The sequence below is a fragment of the Haliaeetus albicilla genome, chromosome Z, assembly GCF_947461875.1.
Source record: "Haliaeetus albicilla chromosome Z, bHalAlb1.1, whole genome shotgun sequence".
In the NCBI taxonomy this organism is placed as follows: Eukaryota; Metazoa; Chordata; class Aves; order Accipitriformes; family Accipitridae; genus Haliaeetus; species Haliaeetus albicilla.
This window is the reverse complement of record NC_091516.1, coordinates 51,900,841-51,919,205: the sequence shown is the minus strand read 5'-3', so window position 1 is coordinate 51,919,205 and position 18,365 is coordinate 51,900,841. Positions and strand designations below refer to the sequence as shown.

Sequence of the window (18,365 nt, the reverse complement as noted above, 5' to 3'; positions counted from 1 at the left end):
ATGATTTTGCATGTTTCATCAATTGCCTTACATTTTCAAAAGCTTTATAGAATTTAATGTTGGTTTAACTTGCCTTTTATTTTAATATACGGCTTCTCAAAATAAAAAATAATCTTCCTTGAAATCATTAATTTTCAGCCTTGTTGGATTAATAACAACTTGGGCAGGAATACTACAGAACAGATTAAGAAAAAATCGGAAAACTTAATTCTCATTTTAAATTATGAAACCAAAGAAGTCACTAGAGGAAATTATCAGAATAGAACTTCCAAAAAAAATCGAAAGCTGTACAACCATCTCACTTTAGATGAATATATGGCATTTGCTTTGGGAATTAACTATTACTAACCTGTTAAAAAAAGAGCACTCCAAAATTACAGTTATTCATTGGGAATACAAGAATGTATTTCAAGTAGAACTTGTCTCGCAATTGTTCTTTTTGTAAACTACACTGGTGTCAGGTTTTTGCTGGCACCAATTTTAAACATTACTAAACGTCTACAGTATTGCTGTCTCATTTTAGATCCAAGTGAAATTCAATGTCAACCTGTGAGTTTTCATCTACTAAGTTTCACACTACAAAATCTTACAGTTTTCTGACTTTATTGTTCTCTGGAAAATCAAAGTTATTAAAAACCCCATCAAGTAAAACTACACATTATTCCTATAAATATAATTTTGTCCAAATGGTTACCTTCCTCTGGCTAAATATCCTTATTCTGCTATGCTGTACAAGCTTTCTTAAAAGCAGAGCACGCAGCTGAGGCAAACACTACTTACTCATGTAGTTTAATAACAAAACAAAACGAAAAAACAACTCCCCAGAAGAAGAGTTAACATGGCTAGTTTGTTTAAGCTGTTGTAAAATACCCAAACTTTATTTGGCAAGTATAGGCTGCTCTTTTCTGCCACGTTTATAAACTAATTTAATATTTCAAGAAGTATGCAAGTCAAACGCCAGCAATTACATCAGCCTACTGAGATGAACACTGTGAACTTGGCATTTTACTTAGTCAATTATATTAAAATGAATTGTTTAATTTCGGAGGTTCCTATCTGATTCAGTAGCCACATTCAGGGAGCAAGTCACTGTTTTCACCACAGGAGACAAATAAGTTAGCAAGTCTGTAATCTTGTGACAATTTCAGAAGTAGAAGGTATTATGAAAGTAAACTACAATTACAAGCGTTCAAAGAAAAGTTACAAAAAAAGGAAAAAACAAGCTCACTGGATTATTCAGTACAGCAAGCATAATGATGCCAAAATTATCGTTATTAGAATTCTCTTCAAACGTCTTTTAGTTCTGAGTTGTCAGTATTCACTTGCACTGGTACAATCTGTAATTTCACTCTGTACTGGCAATTTGTTCCATGCTGCTTTTCTAATATTAAAATAACAACCACATACAATTTCAGGGTTAACATATTTCCAAGCAGTCCTGTGTTGGCTGGAACTATCTTCGGTTTTGAATTACTATCCCTGGTATTCACAACTGTTGCCAGTACCGCTGGTTGCCAGATGAACTGTTTTTGTAAAAATTAGAAGAAAAACAGCGTTACCTGCCAGAAGGGGACGCTATGCACAACTAGCAGAAAGCTGCCTCTTTCTCAGTTTAGCCTCTTTTCTCCCAGCAGGAGCTTGAGCCAGCAAGACTACCACCAAAGCATCCAGGAAAAGGATGTGCTATATTCTCACAACGTTCCCAGTGAAGACAGTAACTGACAAATGGGTGCAATGCAGCTAATAATCTCAACCCGCTAGATTCTGGTTTGAAATAGACATGGAAACAGAAATGAATAATGAAGACAGAAGAACCTGGAGAGATAGAGAAAGAGGTAGAAGAGTGTGAATACACAGAGCTGTACACACAGCCCCTTTGTCTGCTTCCAGAGGGCATAAAAGAAAAAGAGGTCAAAGATTAGACACAATGGAGAAAGAATGAATCTCCTTTTTCCATTCTTCTTCCCAGTATGCACTATCTGCAGGAAAAGTATTCCTCCTCTGGTCTTTTAAAGCGCCATGTGGAAGAAAATAAATTACTTTTTGTCCTTTTTCCTAGAGGTCTTGAAACTTGAGCAAGACAAACCTGCTATCTCATTTGCTCAAGGTGAGGGGTAAAGGTGGAAAGAGATCTGGCAACAAAACATGAAAAATGTGATTTTTTTTCAGTACCTACAGATTTCCAAATTGGCTGCTAAAAGCTCCTGAGCAAAATGTTGGTATACAAAGTGCAGAAGAACTATACAGGACAAATACATGAAATGTCTAAACCTCCAACATCAGTAGTTCACCTTGTATCCTGGGGAATCCTATTCCAATTTTCTTACACCTCCTGTAGATGCTATGCCTTATCTCTGATCATCCTTGACAGTTTTCTTTACAGTCATACTAGTTTTCTTTTTTCTTTTTTTTTTTTTTAAAATACACTAAGGACTTACGCAGTATACGGTAAAACAATTGATTTAAATAGGAACAGACTGTCTTCTGTCTGAAGACACCAAATCACAATACAGCATTTTTACACAGGTATCTATGGTAACTCCAATATCCACCTCCTCACTGGTAATAGCCAATTTCAGTCCAGTGAAAATGAACCATTGGAAATGTAATTCTCACCACCACCACATGCATTACTTTGCACTTATCACTGTTGAATTTCTTTAGTGATTTTATTGCCCAGTTAGTCAGTTTTGTAATATTATTCTGCAGTGTCTTAGTGTTAGCATCCTCACTATCCTGAAATTTGGACCATCAAGCTCTGTCATTCATTCTATTTTCCTGAATCATTTCCAGCACTATCTCCACAGAACTCCACTGTTAGCTTCCCAACACTATGAAAGCTAACCATCTATTCCCCTCTTCCACTTATTAACTTTGTGACTAAAAGAAGAAAACTCATATCCATGAACAGCTTTTTAAAGAAAAAACAAAAACATAAAAACAACCCACCAGACAAACAAAAAAACAAACCACAAAAAACCACCAGAGGCTTTGGTGAAAGCTGGACAACGGCTTTTTGGAAATTTGAAATAATATACAGACTCAATCAGCAACATCCACTGTATGTATTTATTCCTTCAAAGAACTCCCACTGATTTGCAAGGCATGACTTTCATGACTTCCATCTCCTAAAGGTACAATTATTCTGCCTCATCTACTCATCCATGTGTTCACTAAATCCACTCTTTAATAAAAGTGCCAATGAGTCTGTCCAGCACTGAAGTCATATTTACATTAGTGTTACTTTCCCAGAACAGACTTTATGTATTTTCATAAGCAGGAGGCAACCATGGGGGAAGTAAGATTTTACACACAAAAGCATCAATTAGAATAGGAGTCACAGCAGCTGCAGTCACCTGAATTAGTTTCCAAGTGACTATAAAAGATATTTATAGTAGGTATCCAATTTCTTTTTTTCTGTTCCCCACAATCCCTCCAGTTAGAAGAAATAAGAATAAAGCCTTTACTACAATATTCAAGAATAATTTCTTTTATAACTGTGAAGAACAAAAGACCTAATTTCTGTGGGAAATTCCTTCAGAACAAAGAGTCCCCAAAAGAACAGTTGATTAAAGATGTTGAGACAGTTTAATATTGATCCGCAATACTAAGCAGATTCACTATTTACTGGAGATAATTATTCTTAGCTTCTCCAGAATAAATTAAGTACAAAGACCAGCTAGTATACAGCAAGAAATTAACCAGAACTGCCTCAGAGATGTCACAAGGACCATCTTATTTGGCAACTATTAGTACAGCTCAGCATGGGATGGCCAAAATGTAAAGAAAAGGTATGCAGCACTTACAGAAACATTCTTTTCTATCTCAAGTTCAGATGAATTACAGAGAAGGCTAATGAAGAGGCCCAAGTTGGCGTACTAAAGTGAAATACATGTTGGGATACTGAAAGAAGTCAACAACAAAAAAAGTATCTATTTGGAATATGCATAAATATCTTCAAAATGAGTGCAGCAACATGCTGACACTTCTGTCATTTTGAATAACAACAATAGTAAGAATTTTCGTTTGCTGTCACTGCTCAATTTTCAAATAAATTAAGGCATATGGGTTGCATTAATTTGTTTTTTTGTACTACTGCAAAGGTTGCCTCTTTATTAAAATAAACAATAAAAATGCTTATGCAGAATTCAGAAAGGAGATGGACTCTCATCTGCAAGCCATATTTTTTAAAAAGTGAAAATAGCTTATTTTGCATCCTTACAAAAAAATAAGATAGTAAAATTCTTACGCAAGACTTGAGGAAAAAGCTTCATCTGCAAGCCATATTTTTAAGAAAGTTGACAACCTTTACTTAGAACCTACTTTAATATTTTCCTTAAGTTGTCTCAAATCCAACAAAAAGCTGCCTTTGTGATCTGTTTTCACTTTGTAACTAAGAATCTAGTGCATAAGAAAAAAAAGCACATGGTTACTGCTTCTATTTAAGTATCTTGTCAAGGATGACGTCTTGAAAATGAAGCTGGTGATATTTTTACTGACTTTTATATTTAAGAAATGCAGCCCATCTTTTATTAGGCTATCCAAAGCAGTATTTGGTGAGAAAAAAAAAAAAAAAATCATTACTTCTGTTATCATAATGAAATAAAACAGTAGGAATGGCTGTCAGTTGTTTTCTCATTCTAAATTAAAATTGTCCAGTACAAGGCTTCCCTCCTATATTTTCCTCTCAGTTTTCCTTACAATTCTAAGTATTCTTTCATGCTTACTATCTAGAAAAAAACGTATCATATCCTACAGCTTTCTCACACTGAGACTGTTAAGCTTGCTCAGTTAAGGTATTTTGACCCTGTATGAGAGGCAAACAGGAGACTGACTTCGGAAAACAATTAAATACGGGGTTTCTTTTTTTTAGCATAAACATGAATGGAAGCAATGTATCAGTGAAAATAATATGAAATACTATGAAGATTAAGAACAGAACAGAACTCAGTCAATGAGTATACCAACATGCCTTCTTACCATTTTAAGAATCATGTTAGAAAAAGGTGGTAGGTAAGAATATTCAAGGGAAGCGGGTATATTGAGGTTATGCAGTCTCCTGACAAGGCTTTCTTCCCTCATTGTTATTAATCAAGAATATCAAGAGCCAAGCCTCAGAACTCATAAACACTGAGAAAAGCATCCCACCAGACAGTCATTCAGCTCATGACTTCTGTACACTTTTATTCCACTTCAGCTATGAAGATCAAAACATTTGTGTTTTGATAAAAAGAAGTTGTCATCATTTGCTTCTAAGGATAAGCTCATGTACATATTGCCATGAAGTAAATTCCATTTGGAAGCAAAATCCTTACTGTCTTGACTGGAGAGCAATTACGTACACCAGCATTTGCTCCAGGAATAATTTGTATTTGTTCAGACTCTCTTACTTCTCTCTGGAAGTGTAACATTGTCTTTGCTCATTATTTCAATGTTAATGTAATGTTTTTAATTACAGAATCAGAAGGAAAGAAGTTTTTTGAAGTAAGAATTTGTTCGATATCAAAAAGTCATAATATTTCTGAAACAAAATGCTCATGAATTACTGAGGAATTATCTCCTACAAGGGTATCACAGAAGAGGAATTCCATGGAACTTCATGATTAGAAATAAGTAGAAGGTATCAGTGAGCCCATTCAACCACCTATCATGGTCTTGATAGATGAGCTGGAGAGAGAGTATATCGTAAAAGTGAAAGAGACAAAACCCTGACCTTGAAGTTACAGCAACCAACCCTTTTCCCCTTATAATCCAATACCCGAGGTGCTTTAATATTCATATGGGAAGGATGATAAAACACTATGCCACAACCAATTAAATAAAGAAATGCAAGATGCTTTCTTTCCCACTTCCAGTTATGAGACATTGATTGTCATACAAATATCTTTGCCATTTTTGCATGGAAAATGTACTAAGGACCACTTGTTTAGATCTTCTCTGAAAACAGGTCTATTTATGGGTAGGACCAGTTCAATAATACAAACTAGCACAGAACAGAATAGACTATCTGTAAGTTTATCAAGTAAAGCAGTATTAAATTCCACTGTCCAGACAAGTAGAGGTACAGTACTGCTCCACACAGCATATTCTTAAGCACCTGATCTAGCTGCCTATACTGTTTATGATACTCCTACACACACTCTTTGGAGGGTAAATATACAGTATAGCACAGTTATGTATATCAAAACCTAAGCATGGAACTCTTTTGACTTATTCCCAAAGCTATTTCTTAAAGACCAAAAATAAAAACTGACTGAATGAGATAGTTTTCACCCCTAACTAGAGCTAAAATATTTTATTGTACATCTACAGTTTTACTGTTCCTAACTTTAAAATCCCTCCTGCTTATGATTGTGTAAACAGAGACTTACACAGGCTGGAAGAGACCTCCAGATCTAGTGCAACCTTCTGGCCAAAGCAGCTCTAGACAGAGAAGGCTGTTCAGGACCCTTGAGTTTTGAACATCTCCAAGGACTGAACACCCACACCCTCTCTTTGCTACCTGATTCAGCATTTTATCATCCCAGTAGTGAATTGCCCCCTTCCTCCCCACACAAGCAAGTCAGAAGTCTCTAGGATGTAACTTATGCCCACCATTCTTCCACTGGACATCTCTGAAGAAATAATGACTCCATCTTCCTAGGCCATCCTAAGTAGCTACAGACAGTAATAAGGTTTGTCCTTAGCCTTTTTTCATTAATTGTGAACACAGTTCTCTTACCTTGTACATCATACCCTCCGGCCCTTAACTAGCTTGGTGGCCATCTGCTAGACTTGCTCCAGTAATCCATATCTTTCCCGTACTGGCAGCCCAGAACTGGACACAGCACTCCAGCTTCAGTCCCACCACAACCAAACAGAGGGGAAGGACCCCGGCCAGCTACACTAATGCAGCCTACAATGCAGTTGGTGTTCCTTTCCACAGTGGCACTTTTTTTGTCTTATGTTCAACTTCTTGTCCACCAGGACACCCAGGCCTTTTTCCACAAAGCTGCTTTCTAGCCAACTGGTCCCCAGCCTAGACTGTTGCATGGAACTATTTCATCCCAGATACAAGACTATGCGTTTGCTTTTCTTGACCTACATGCAGTTCCTCTCAGCTCATTTTTCTACCCTGTACAAATCCCTCTGAACAGCAGCCCTGCCCGCAAGCATATCATCCATATCCTCCAATTTGGTATCATCCATAAACCTGCAGAGAATGCACCCCATATCATCATTTATGGCATTACTAACACATTAAACAGTACTGGTACTAGTACAGACCACTAAAGGACATCACTTGTAACCAGCAACCAGTTGGATGTTCTACCACTAACTATAACCCTTTGAACCTGACAGGCCTTCCTTCTTGTCACGTTGACACAGAAATTAATCAGGTCAGTCAGGCACAATTCACCCTTGGTAAATCCACTCTGGCTATTCCCAGTCATCCTCCTGTCCTTCCTGTTCCTGGAATTAGCTTCCAGAAAGACTTGCTCTATAACAGCCCCAGATATTAAGTTGAGACTGACCATCCTTTATTTCCTCAGATACTCCTTCTTGAAGTTAAGCATGATGTTTACCTTCTTCCAAACATCAGTAACCTTTTTCAATTATTGTGACCTTTCAAAAACAATGAAAGCAACCTCATCATGACATCAGTCAGCTCTTTCTGCACCCCAAGTGCAAGGTATCTGGTCCCATGCACTTGTATATGTCCCTGAATTATGCATTCCTTAATGGCATCATTTTCTGCTGTAGGTAACGCTTCACTCCCACAGATTCTGCTCGTAAGGTCTGAAAACTGAGAAGCCAAAGGGCAGAACTAACCACTAAAACCAAGAAAAAAAAAAACGCTCAATATGTCACCCTTCTCTATGTTTTCTCACTGAGCTATGGACCCTTGTTTTCCTTTAGCTTTACTTTTGCTCCCAGTGGACTTACTCAGTAGTTGGAAATCCATCTGAGTTTTCTATTTTCTAACACTATCTGTGTGTGTTCAGGGAGCGTGTCTACATTCCTCCCAGGTAGTCTGTTTTTGTTTCCACCTTTGGTGGACTTCCTTTTTGTGTTGGGCCCAGGAACACACTGCTTATCCATGCTGGCTTCTTCTGTGTTAAGTTAGATGCTCTTTACATTGTGTTTCCTACTTAGAAGAGCTTTCTACTTCAGTCCTGACAAAATCAGAGCTGTCTGTTAAATGAATATTCAGAGCTTGTACAACAAAAATAACCTGCCTTGCTAGGGCATACCTTACCTAGAAAAGCTGTGTAGTGCCACTGGCAAAGTAGAACATGCTGTTGAGAACACAAGCAGTAAAATTTAGAGTTCCCTAAAAGTGCCTGACTTCTTGCATATGTACGCCTGAGTAATGCACACATGGACCTACCCACCACTCGAAGCACCAAGTTGCCTGCATTACCGCAGGGAAATGTATCATGCATGGATAACTAGTCAGACACTTGCCAAAGCAAGGATCTGCACTGCTCCATTGAAGGAGGGCTGAATGACTTTGAGTACTATCCCTTCTTCCTTCCCTGAAATGGTCTATAAGTGGCATCTGGCCCATACCATTGTGAAAGCTGGACTGCCCCTGCCTCTATTGTTTGTTGAGAAGTATCAAGGACCCTTCCTGAGCTGATTATACTACAGTTTAAGAGCTTCCCATTACTCTTTCAAAAACATTTAAATGTTAAATATTCTATAACATTAATATGAAAGTCTGTGATCTATTATGAAAGAAAATATGCAAGACTGTTGTTGGAAACACGCTAGGAGAAGGAAAAAGCAAAACAGCAAAAAAGTGCTTGAGTCCTCACTCTTACTGAAAATAGTTCTACAATGAGATGTTAACTGAGACCAAGGCTACAGAAGATGAAATCATTAACCAAAAAAGAAACCGCTACTGTTAGAGGAAAATGATAAGGGTTTTTGAAAACGCCTGATATTTCAGGATACAAAAATTCCATGCAAAAAGACCATACTAAGAGAAAGATCTATCAAGCTCCTTAGGCTGACCTACTGTAAAATCATCAGTTACCTAGTCCTAACCAAAAGCCCTTTCTCCCCATATCACTATTACTTTGATGAAATCAGATGATTTTTTGTTCCAAGGCCAAAGACTGTGAAAACATCCTTCAGACTCAAGCTCTACCTTTACAAAACAATTTGGCTTTCAAAAGCTTAACAGTAATACTGGAGTTCATACTTACCTCTACTTCTGATCATATCTTGCTAAAATATAAAGTTTAGAGAAAATAATTTAGAGTAAAGCATTATTTTTTCCCTGTATCTCTTGTACTAAACTCATTATTCTGTGATAAATACTGTGTTTTAACTGCACTAAAACAAAAACATTGCATTATCTGTTTCTCCAGTGATAATTTTCAGGATAGAGAATATACTTTTCCAAGCCATTTAACAACGGTTGTAACCAACTGCTGCTCATTCCCAACAACTGAAAGAGATTTTTCCCTTTGAGCACTACAAATAGTCTTTCTTCCATATCTTAATAATGGGCACTCTCCAAACATGGTATTGCTATAGCAACACCTGCCATAATACCAAGGTTTTCACTGTAAGACGAAGGCAAAAACTACTCCTAAATACACAGTAAAGCAACCACATGAAGTTGTATTAAGACCTAATTTCAACAAAGAAATTTAAACAATTCAATATAAGCTACACGCTGCTAAGAAATCACTAGACAATCAGTTATTTTCGTGTACAGAAACTTTTTAAAATATTATAGCCTCCTAAATATGGTAAGAGCTACTCTACAATGGATAATCAATCCATTTTGACGGTATCATCAAGCCTGACAAACAAGTAAAAAAATTCCTGCAAATAAACACAATTTTATATTTCAAAAAAGCAGTATCATAGTAGGACTAGAAAGTATCATACTGTTCTTTTTTCCCATCTTTCATGAATCATTAAATAAATATTTTATACGGTTTTGGCAAAGCAAAATCTGAGGAACTCAAAAAACAGTGTACTATTCCAATAGCTTTGAGAACTCCTGCAAACAATTAACCCAGTTCCTGCATCCACGTAGCCGGAATTTTTCACTGCTCTCATTTCCCACAATGTTTACTTCTGATTGTTGTGCTTGAGACATTATTGTATTTGCCAATTAAGTTATTTTTAATCTCCAGTTCTAACAATGAAAACATATAGAATCAAAACATATAGAATAAAAAAATAAATGTCATTCCAACAATAACACAACAATGTTATTTGCAAATTCAAGTAACAAAAAGTTTCTTAATACAGCCCAGCACCAACACTTCCTAGGTTTTCAATATATGCAGAACTATGCATGTGTGAGTATGTATAGCATATAAAAAAAAACAGAGACACAGACACAGTATTTAACCTGGAAAGTGAGCATCTAATTATGTCCCACTCCTAGGAAACAGTGTATGTACAGTGAAATTATGTCAGCAGTGTCTGTTTAGAGTCTGCCTGAAGACAGGAAAAAAGCATCTCAAGAGTTAGTGATAAGACAAGAGTTATCAAATAATAGCAAGCATTTTGTCCTTCCTGTAATATCACATTGTAATTAGTAAAGATCCACACTAGAAAGAGATGTTAAGATCTTGTATCTGAAAGTTCACATTTGCCTCATTCAGAAGGACAGCAGCTCTTACAAGTCCTGCTGAGCTGCAGGCAGCCATCCTCTAAAAACAGATGCACCATCAGGCAATTAAATTTTGTTTGTTTGTTTGTTTTTCTTACAGTCTGGATGAAAGATAATAGTTGTTCCACAAAGTGGCAGCAGCCATGTTGAAACTGTGCTGACCAAGAAACCGATTCCCCAAGTAAATGAACTAGTATAAAAGGTTTGTGGGTTTACAGGCAGCTGAATGAAGAAATGTAATTCTTAAGAAAGCAAAGAATTCTCCCTTATCGGGATTTCAACCCCTCAGATTTTTTTTCCCCCGAGTAAGAGAAACTTAAGCCATCACATTAAAACCTTCAGTAAGGCAGACAACTGTGTCAAGGTCCCAGAATTCTAGTCTCTCTTCCCTGAGCTTGAAACAAATTCCCTGTGAAATGGAATCCTCCTCTCATGCCTTTGGAGATCATCACAATACGTAAAGTCCTTTATAAAAGACCCTGTTCATGCCAACAGTCCCCAGAAGATTTTTTTTTCCTCTGGATAAGTGGCAGGGGAAGGTGGTCTGGGTCTGTTCTTGACTGATGGAAGAAAAATGCATTTTTAGAAAGAGGTATGCTGTCTTTGGCAACTGGCAAAAACTCAGAAAAAAAATTGTACTATTTTCCTTTTCTTCCAAAGATGTATTTTCTTCAACCTACAACAAGCCTTCATGTCTTTGTCCAACCATGAAGAAGTTCTAGAAGTTCTAAGTAGCCGTCTCAAGAAATCTTTTAATCTGAAAATATATATGCTGTCAGACTCTGGTCTGACACTTTCTGGCTCCAAACCACTTTGGCTGGTGTAATTATTTTTGTTGGTTTTTGTCTTTTCACCTGAACTTCTCTTTGCAGCTTGCTAAAGCTCAAGACTAAACATTCAGTAAGAGAGAAGGCAGACATTTTTTCTTACATAAAACATGCGAGTAGAAGTTTATGGACTACTCCTGCATGTTACATGGAAAATGACCAATTCCTATATTCTGCACACAGACAGTCAATCAGTTTTGAAAGGATTTGCATCTCCTCTGGTAAGTGTTTGGGATCCACACACTGCAACTGCTAGAATAGTCTGGATAATACAAGGCTGCTTTAAGTTGCAACTTCATAGACCACTTACCAATTTACCTTATTGATTCTGTCCATTCTTTCCTAAAAATTCTAAAATATCCATTCAGGTTATGCAAAGAGTTCTTTATGAATCCTATGATTAATAACTTAAGACAAAAGGTTGCTGGGAGTGACATATACCAATATAAAATCTCCCACTATCTCAAATAATATCAATGATTTCTGTGAAAGCTGCCTTGTTACTCTTCTATGCTCAATGAGGAGTATTTCTGCACCAACTCTAAAAAGCTCTCTTAGTCTAGAAATCAACACTGGTGAAAAATATGTAAACAACCAGTGCCTTTTAGGCTGTGATTCTTAAGAAACGGGAATTCTTCTTCTGTCTAAGAAACAAATACACTGTTGAGCTAGTAAGTGTCTAGTTGTTCATTTTTAAAGACTAAAAAACCCCAAGAAAACCAACCTTTATTATTAACGTAAGTGCATTTTTTTTTAACAAAAAAGACCACTTACAGAACAATTTCTGATAACAGAGTATTTACTAGCTATTTGCCTGAGAAGTGGGAGAGCTTTTCCTCTTTGTCAGCTGCTCACTTTGAAGACTCCTCCCTTTTTATAAACCATTTCAAAGCAAAATTTATTTGCCATCAGCTCTCCAGATTAAAAATCTATCCTCCCTTAACAATCGCTCTTGAAGTTAACACAACTCCTACACTCATTAATGCCAACTGAAGAAACAGCTTGAATGTATTTGGGCAACGCAGTCCTGAGTGCAGGCAGCCTTTAAGATGTCTGCATGAGCCAATCATGGAAGGAAAAGCACAATGTGGACAAAGCGAACACTTCTGGAAGATGTGTGCAAGAACGGATCTTGCAGTGAAACCCTCTCAGAAGCCCTGTAAAACATGGGCTTGTGAGCTCAGTGCTGCACCACACCTGATCACATGACATATGTACGCTTACAAATTGAGACACGTTTCCAGAATCCTCATCATGCTCCACCAGACAAACATGTGTCATCCAAAAAAGAAAAAAAAAAAAGGGCAATCACAAGACCAAGTTTAAGACTGATGGCAAGCCAGAAAAGCAGAACGCCTCAATATGACTGTCATGCTGCATGCTGCTTGACCAGTGCTTTACCCTTTAATACAGTCCTGCCCCTTCACTGATTTGTGAGGACTCTTTTGCAAGTACTGTATTAAAACCCCCTATGACTCCACACGATCAGTCTGAGACAAAGCACATCTAAATGGGTCAGTGAAGCCCTCCCAGTTACCAGCTTTTTTGAAGACTAAGACATGTGCAAGGATCAGGAAAGAAAAAGGAAAAAAAAAAAAAAAGAAAAAAAAAGAGAGAAGGGTTAAAAAAACCCCAAACTCCAACACACACACCCCCAATAAGGGTGATTTAATCACTACAGTCATCAAGGAAAACCAAACAAAACAACCAATTATGTGAAAACAGCTTTCTTGACCTGTACAGGACTCTTGTGCTCAAGCCTTATGACTGGAATTTGTACCTCATTTCAACATACACCATTTTAAGCAGCATCAGCTAAAATTGAGATACGACTAGTACAAAACATTATGAAGTTATAAAATTTCTGAAGCATTTGCTGATATGTCATAATGTATCAGATACAAAAACTGTATCAAATGACAGTAAGGCTGAAGATGAAAAAAGAAAGTCTGGCTCAAGCACTGCCACTGCCTTGCAGCTAAAATTTCAAATTACTACAGAACTTTGGGGTTAAAAGTAAAATACAAGTAGCATCATACTTAAAGCTAAAAGAACTGACATTGAGGATACTGTACTGTCAGGCACACAAAATGCCTTCCATACCCCTGAGCAGCATGAGAACTTTAATTTCTGCGCTTTAACTGTTACGGTAAAAACTTCAAGCACCATACAGATGCAGCAAACATGGAAATATGCAAATATTCGTAATTTTCCAGCTATGTTACAGTAATGACCAAGCTGACTCTGGAAATATTTCAAGTTAAGTTTCAGTAATGCAGTCCCAGAAAACAAAGCTTTTTTTTTACTAAAATTAATTGCCTCTAATATTATAATAATATCTAAACATGGTATTACCTTCATGGCATGGATTTCTTCTATTAACCTCTCAACTCGCTTTTGATTCTTTAATTTCAAGTCTTCTGAACCCCTGCAAATGAAGTCTGTCTTTATTAAAAAATATCTGGGTTTTGTTCACTTTATTTCCCCACGGGCTAATACTAAGTAGCAAAATAAAAATATCACAAGAGTGAGCATAAACACATTCCCTTGTTGTTAAACGAACATTTTAACAAAGAGTTGAACGTAATCTAATGCTTCTGCTGTTCTGAACAGAGGAAAAAACACTGAGGATTTACCAGAATAGCAAGACAAATGTTACTTTATTAGAAAATAGTAACTACAATTCCTACCAACAATACATAGGAGACACTGATCTCTCAAATATAATTACATTTTAAGATCTGTAATATGTAAATATAGAAGATCATTGGGCTTGCTTCTTATTTCACACAATCTGCTAAAATTGTGGGAGAAGAGTACACTCAATTTACACTTTGAACACAGTAACAGATATATCTTACAACATCTCCAGTAAGACACGTCGTACATTACTTTGGGCCAGTTATCTTTAAAAACATAATCTACAAAATGTTTTAACTATTTACTTAAATTAATACTAATTATTAAAAATCAAGGATGACCTGTATATCTATGCCAACTGAACAATATTTTTTGCTACAGAACCTTGCAGACAAGTGCAGAGAGAAAATGTTGCACAACTTACGTTCAACAGCAGAACAGCCTAAAAGTTAAAGCCTAACACTTTTAAAAGTGCTGTAAAAGGTTCTGTAAGTGATTTGGATTAGCTTCCAATACACTAAATCCCTTTAAAAAGAACGTTATCCCAATTCTGCTTTATGAAACTGCTTTTTAGTTAATAATTTTAGTCTATCTAAAGCGAAATAAAAATAAGACAAATACAATTCATGCATCACAGTGCCTTAAGTTTTAAATGTAATATGTAATGTTTCTCCCACTTCTCTGTTTTGGGAAAACAACTAAGATACTGTGTCATTTATAAACACACAAACAAGAACACTGATATTTAAAACTGACTTTTTCAACTTTAATTTCCTGATGTGTCTGGTTAGTCTGCGAATAGTCAGGACTCTGGCCTTCTTCACATCTTTTCTCATCTTCACAACCTGTCAGAAAGATGGAAGACATTATAAAGCTTGTTTTCCTTGATTAGTTTCCATATACAATACATTCATTACATTGACTTAAATTTTAGAAATTAGTTCAACAAAAAACTATTTTTGAAAAGACAGTGCATTCCCCTGCTAACCAAATCCCAGTTCAAATTAATTCAGATTTCATTTAAAATCAAACTGCTTCCATAAACATCAGAGGAAGAACAACCAACAGTCTAAAAATGTGTCTGAGGTCTAAACAGAAGACAAGACATTCCTAACTAGCCATACTTTAATATTTTTCTTAGAGCTAGACTGCGCTTGAGATTTGAAAAGACTCACCTTTTGCCTTCACTTTGTTTATTTTTGTCCCAGTGAAACAGCACCAGTACTTTTCCATTAGTACATAATACGTAAAACCATTTTCGTTATGAAACATTTTGAAAGACTAAGGAAAGGCTCCCAAACTAAACTTTATTTATTATAGAACAGAATTTGAGATATGAAAATCTTTTTATGTATTTGAATTGATTTTTGTTGAAAATAAAATCAAAGTGATTTCCAACCTACTACAGTCTCTTTCAACTTCCTATCCTACCCAGTCCTCTGTTCCCAAAATGTATTTCAAAGTAGACAGTATTAAAGAAAACTTGACAATGATGTTTTGGTGTTATTTCTTGCCCCACAATAAAAGAACCAGAATTTTAGTTATTATTAGACAGATGGCACAAACAGACAAATCCTTGGAATCTTTTGCTATTAAATTCTGTCATGGGAAGCCTTAGGCCTAGGCATTGTCTTGTCAGTGATGCACATTTTGAAGATACAGGGAGTCAATAACGACTTACAACCTTGCTTTTTTACAACTCAAAAAACCCCCTTATTTATTCAGATGTATCTTACTGTCAGCATTAAGATTTTGTATTTAACAGTTAAACTTAGAAAATCTGAAATATTAAAACAAACAAACAAAAACCAGTCTTCCTGACAAAAAGCCAAATTTCTCTTAAAATTATCCAGTGGGATAAGTTTCAAAATAAATTGGCACCTCTTTCTCAAGGAAGTTCTTTACTTCAGATTTCTGATATCTTCTAATTTCTTAGAGATAACGTAAAAATGATTGCTTGATGGCGACTGCACCATCAAGTCAGTTCTACCAGGAATATTAGTATTATAAACCTGCATCAAGGTTGACCAAAAAAAGAGAAAAAAAAAAATCTTCAAAGCTCAGAGGAGCATTTCACACCTACAATGGGAAGCCTGGCTAGTATATCTCCCTTGTGTAGAGACCATAAAGGTAAGACTATCTCATTTATCTGACCGCTCCCCCCCCCCCCCATATTTTGCACACCTGATTGTGTTTGTAGGTTACTGACACAAGCAAGCAGTTAACCCCTGAACTGTACTCAGCAGTGGCTCTACTGAAGGCTGAATCAGTAAGAGCAAAACGATTTCTAGAGAGGGGCATATGCTGATTGCCAGCTCCAGCTCTGCCAGGGCAGAGGAGGGGCATGTGGAGCAGTGCTCCCCCAAAAAGTAGGGGAGGGGAATTCTACTGGGCGAGCGTTACTGTCACTTGCACAGAGAGCAAGGAAAAGGCAAAGAAGGTATTTCAGGACAAGAATGAATGACTTAAAATTGGTCTGTTCTGAAATTGGTACAGCAAGGTCAGTACTTACCTCGGTTAACCTAGTAAAAATAACTGTGCACACAGGTCTACCTACAAGCATTTCTACTTCTGTTAACAGCAGAAATCTCATGCCAAAAGGCACCTGTGCCAAGTCTCTGCTAGAGAGCAGCACTGCTCAAGTCTCCACGCACTAAGGAAGAAATCCTTAACATCACCATTGTGCCATTTGAGCCTGTAAACACTTCTTTTTTATAAGATATTGATGGAATTATCACAGCTCCCTGTATTACATCTACTAAATGGAAGAAAGAAAATAAAACATCTTCTGGTTGAATACCTCTTAGATACTATGTACGTTCAAAGAGTTTTGCACTTCAGATGCAAACTGGGTATACCTTCTTAAAAAGTTTGAGGAGGTGGGTTGTTTGGTTTGTTTTGTTTTTAAATAACCATTAAAAACATCCATAAGCTATGGACACATTTGAATTTAAATAACTCATACTTTACCTAATAGTCACTGTGTATCCAAACACAAAGTATATTTAACTTTCTCTCAAAAAATATTTTGTAATGTGTTTTTTTAATAGAAATATTAATGCAGACACAGCATGTTTCTGGGGCCTACAAGAGCCAAACCCCAGCCTCCCCTGCTGCCAGCCAATGAAGGCTGTATAGAGATATGACAGCAGGAATGAGGGATGGTATTCACTCTTTGGCAGACTAGGTATATCAATTTATGTAATCCACAGTCACTTCTTTCACATGGGACAGTATGCATCAACTGTGTTCTTGGAAGTACTCATAAAGTTCTCAAGAAAGCAGTCAACTCTTTGGGACAGAAATAAAAAAAAGTTTTGCTTTAGGTTTACAGTGTGCCTCAAACAATGGGGCTTAAGACCACCAGGGTGGCACCCAGGACTCACTGAGCTATCTGCCTCTCCTGTAACAAAGTGAGATAGGCAACTTGCTCTTGAGTAAAAAAAAGCAATACCACCATCATCCCTGAACAGCAGTAGATTTTGAAAAATAATTACAAATATTTACCTATAATAATTAAGTTATTTTTTATAAATAGGTTAAGAAAAGACGACAAGAAAAGGAAAAGCCTTTGAACTGAAACTTAGAAAGGCTGCAGTGTAAGTCAGGGTCAGACTTAGTGCTTTAAGACCCAGCAATAAGGTTTTTTAGTCTACTTAGAAGTCACAGTGAACACAAGTGAGTAATTATAATCACAGGCAAATCTCAAAGCAAACAATTTCTTCTATCAATAGGAACACGTTCTAGGATTCCTGGAAATTCAGGAAGCCTGCAATTGTAAGTGGAAATAACCACTTCAAGGATTTCTTGCAACAAAGAAAAAGAGATGTTCTCCTTTGTTGAAAACATTTCTTTATTCTGTAAGAAAACATTATCTACAAGGCAATTAAGCCATTACTATTTATTAATACTAACAAATATCTGTGTTTATTAATGATTAATACTTATTAATTACAATTCTTAAATAGTAAGAATAGGTAATAGAAAAGTAAGAATAGATATAGATAATACATAAATTATTAGATCTAAAAGAAATCATAGGGAAAATAAACTCACTTTTTACCTAGGTTTAAGAACAAGCCTAGGGAGTAACACATACTAGCCTGAAAGCACACTAGCCTGTTTCAAAAGCTGTGGTTAGGAATAAAAATCACATCTATTCTGCACTGTGCCTTCTACAGTATGCTGTAAGTATTTATATTACTACTAGATCCTAAACAAATATGAAATGCAAAAAAATTCCATGGCTGCAGGTATGCCACAGAGAGGCTTCC

General features: G+C 36.4%; 1 protein-coding gene across 2 annotated transcripts in view; it reads right to left on the bottom strand.

Annotated features, from left to right (window-relative positions):
* SRFBP1 (serum response factor binding protein 1) overlaps positions 1-18,365 on the bottom strand; it is a 77,232-nt gene that overhangs the window by 34,412 nt on the left and 24,455 nt on the right. The window contains exons 2-3 of one of the 2 annotated variants that reach the window (XM_069775788.1): positions 14,848-14,936; positions 13,807-13,879 (exon numbers count right to left, since the gene is read on the bottom strand). The exons of the other annotated variant lie outside the window; for it this stretch is intronic. Coding sequence (XP_069631889.1) covers positions 13,807-13,879; positions 14,848-14,936 — 162 coding nt within the window. The remainder of the gene's footprint in view (positions 1-13,806; positions 13,880-14,847; positions 14,937-18,365) is intronic. 2 annotated transcript variants of the gene reach the window in all.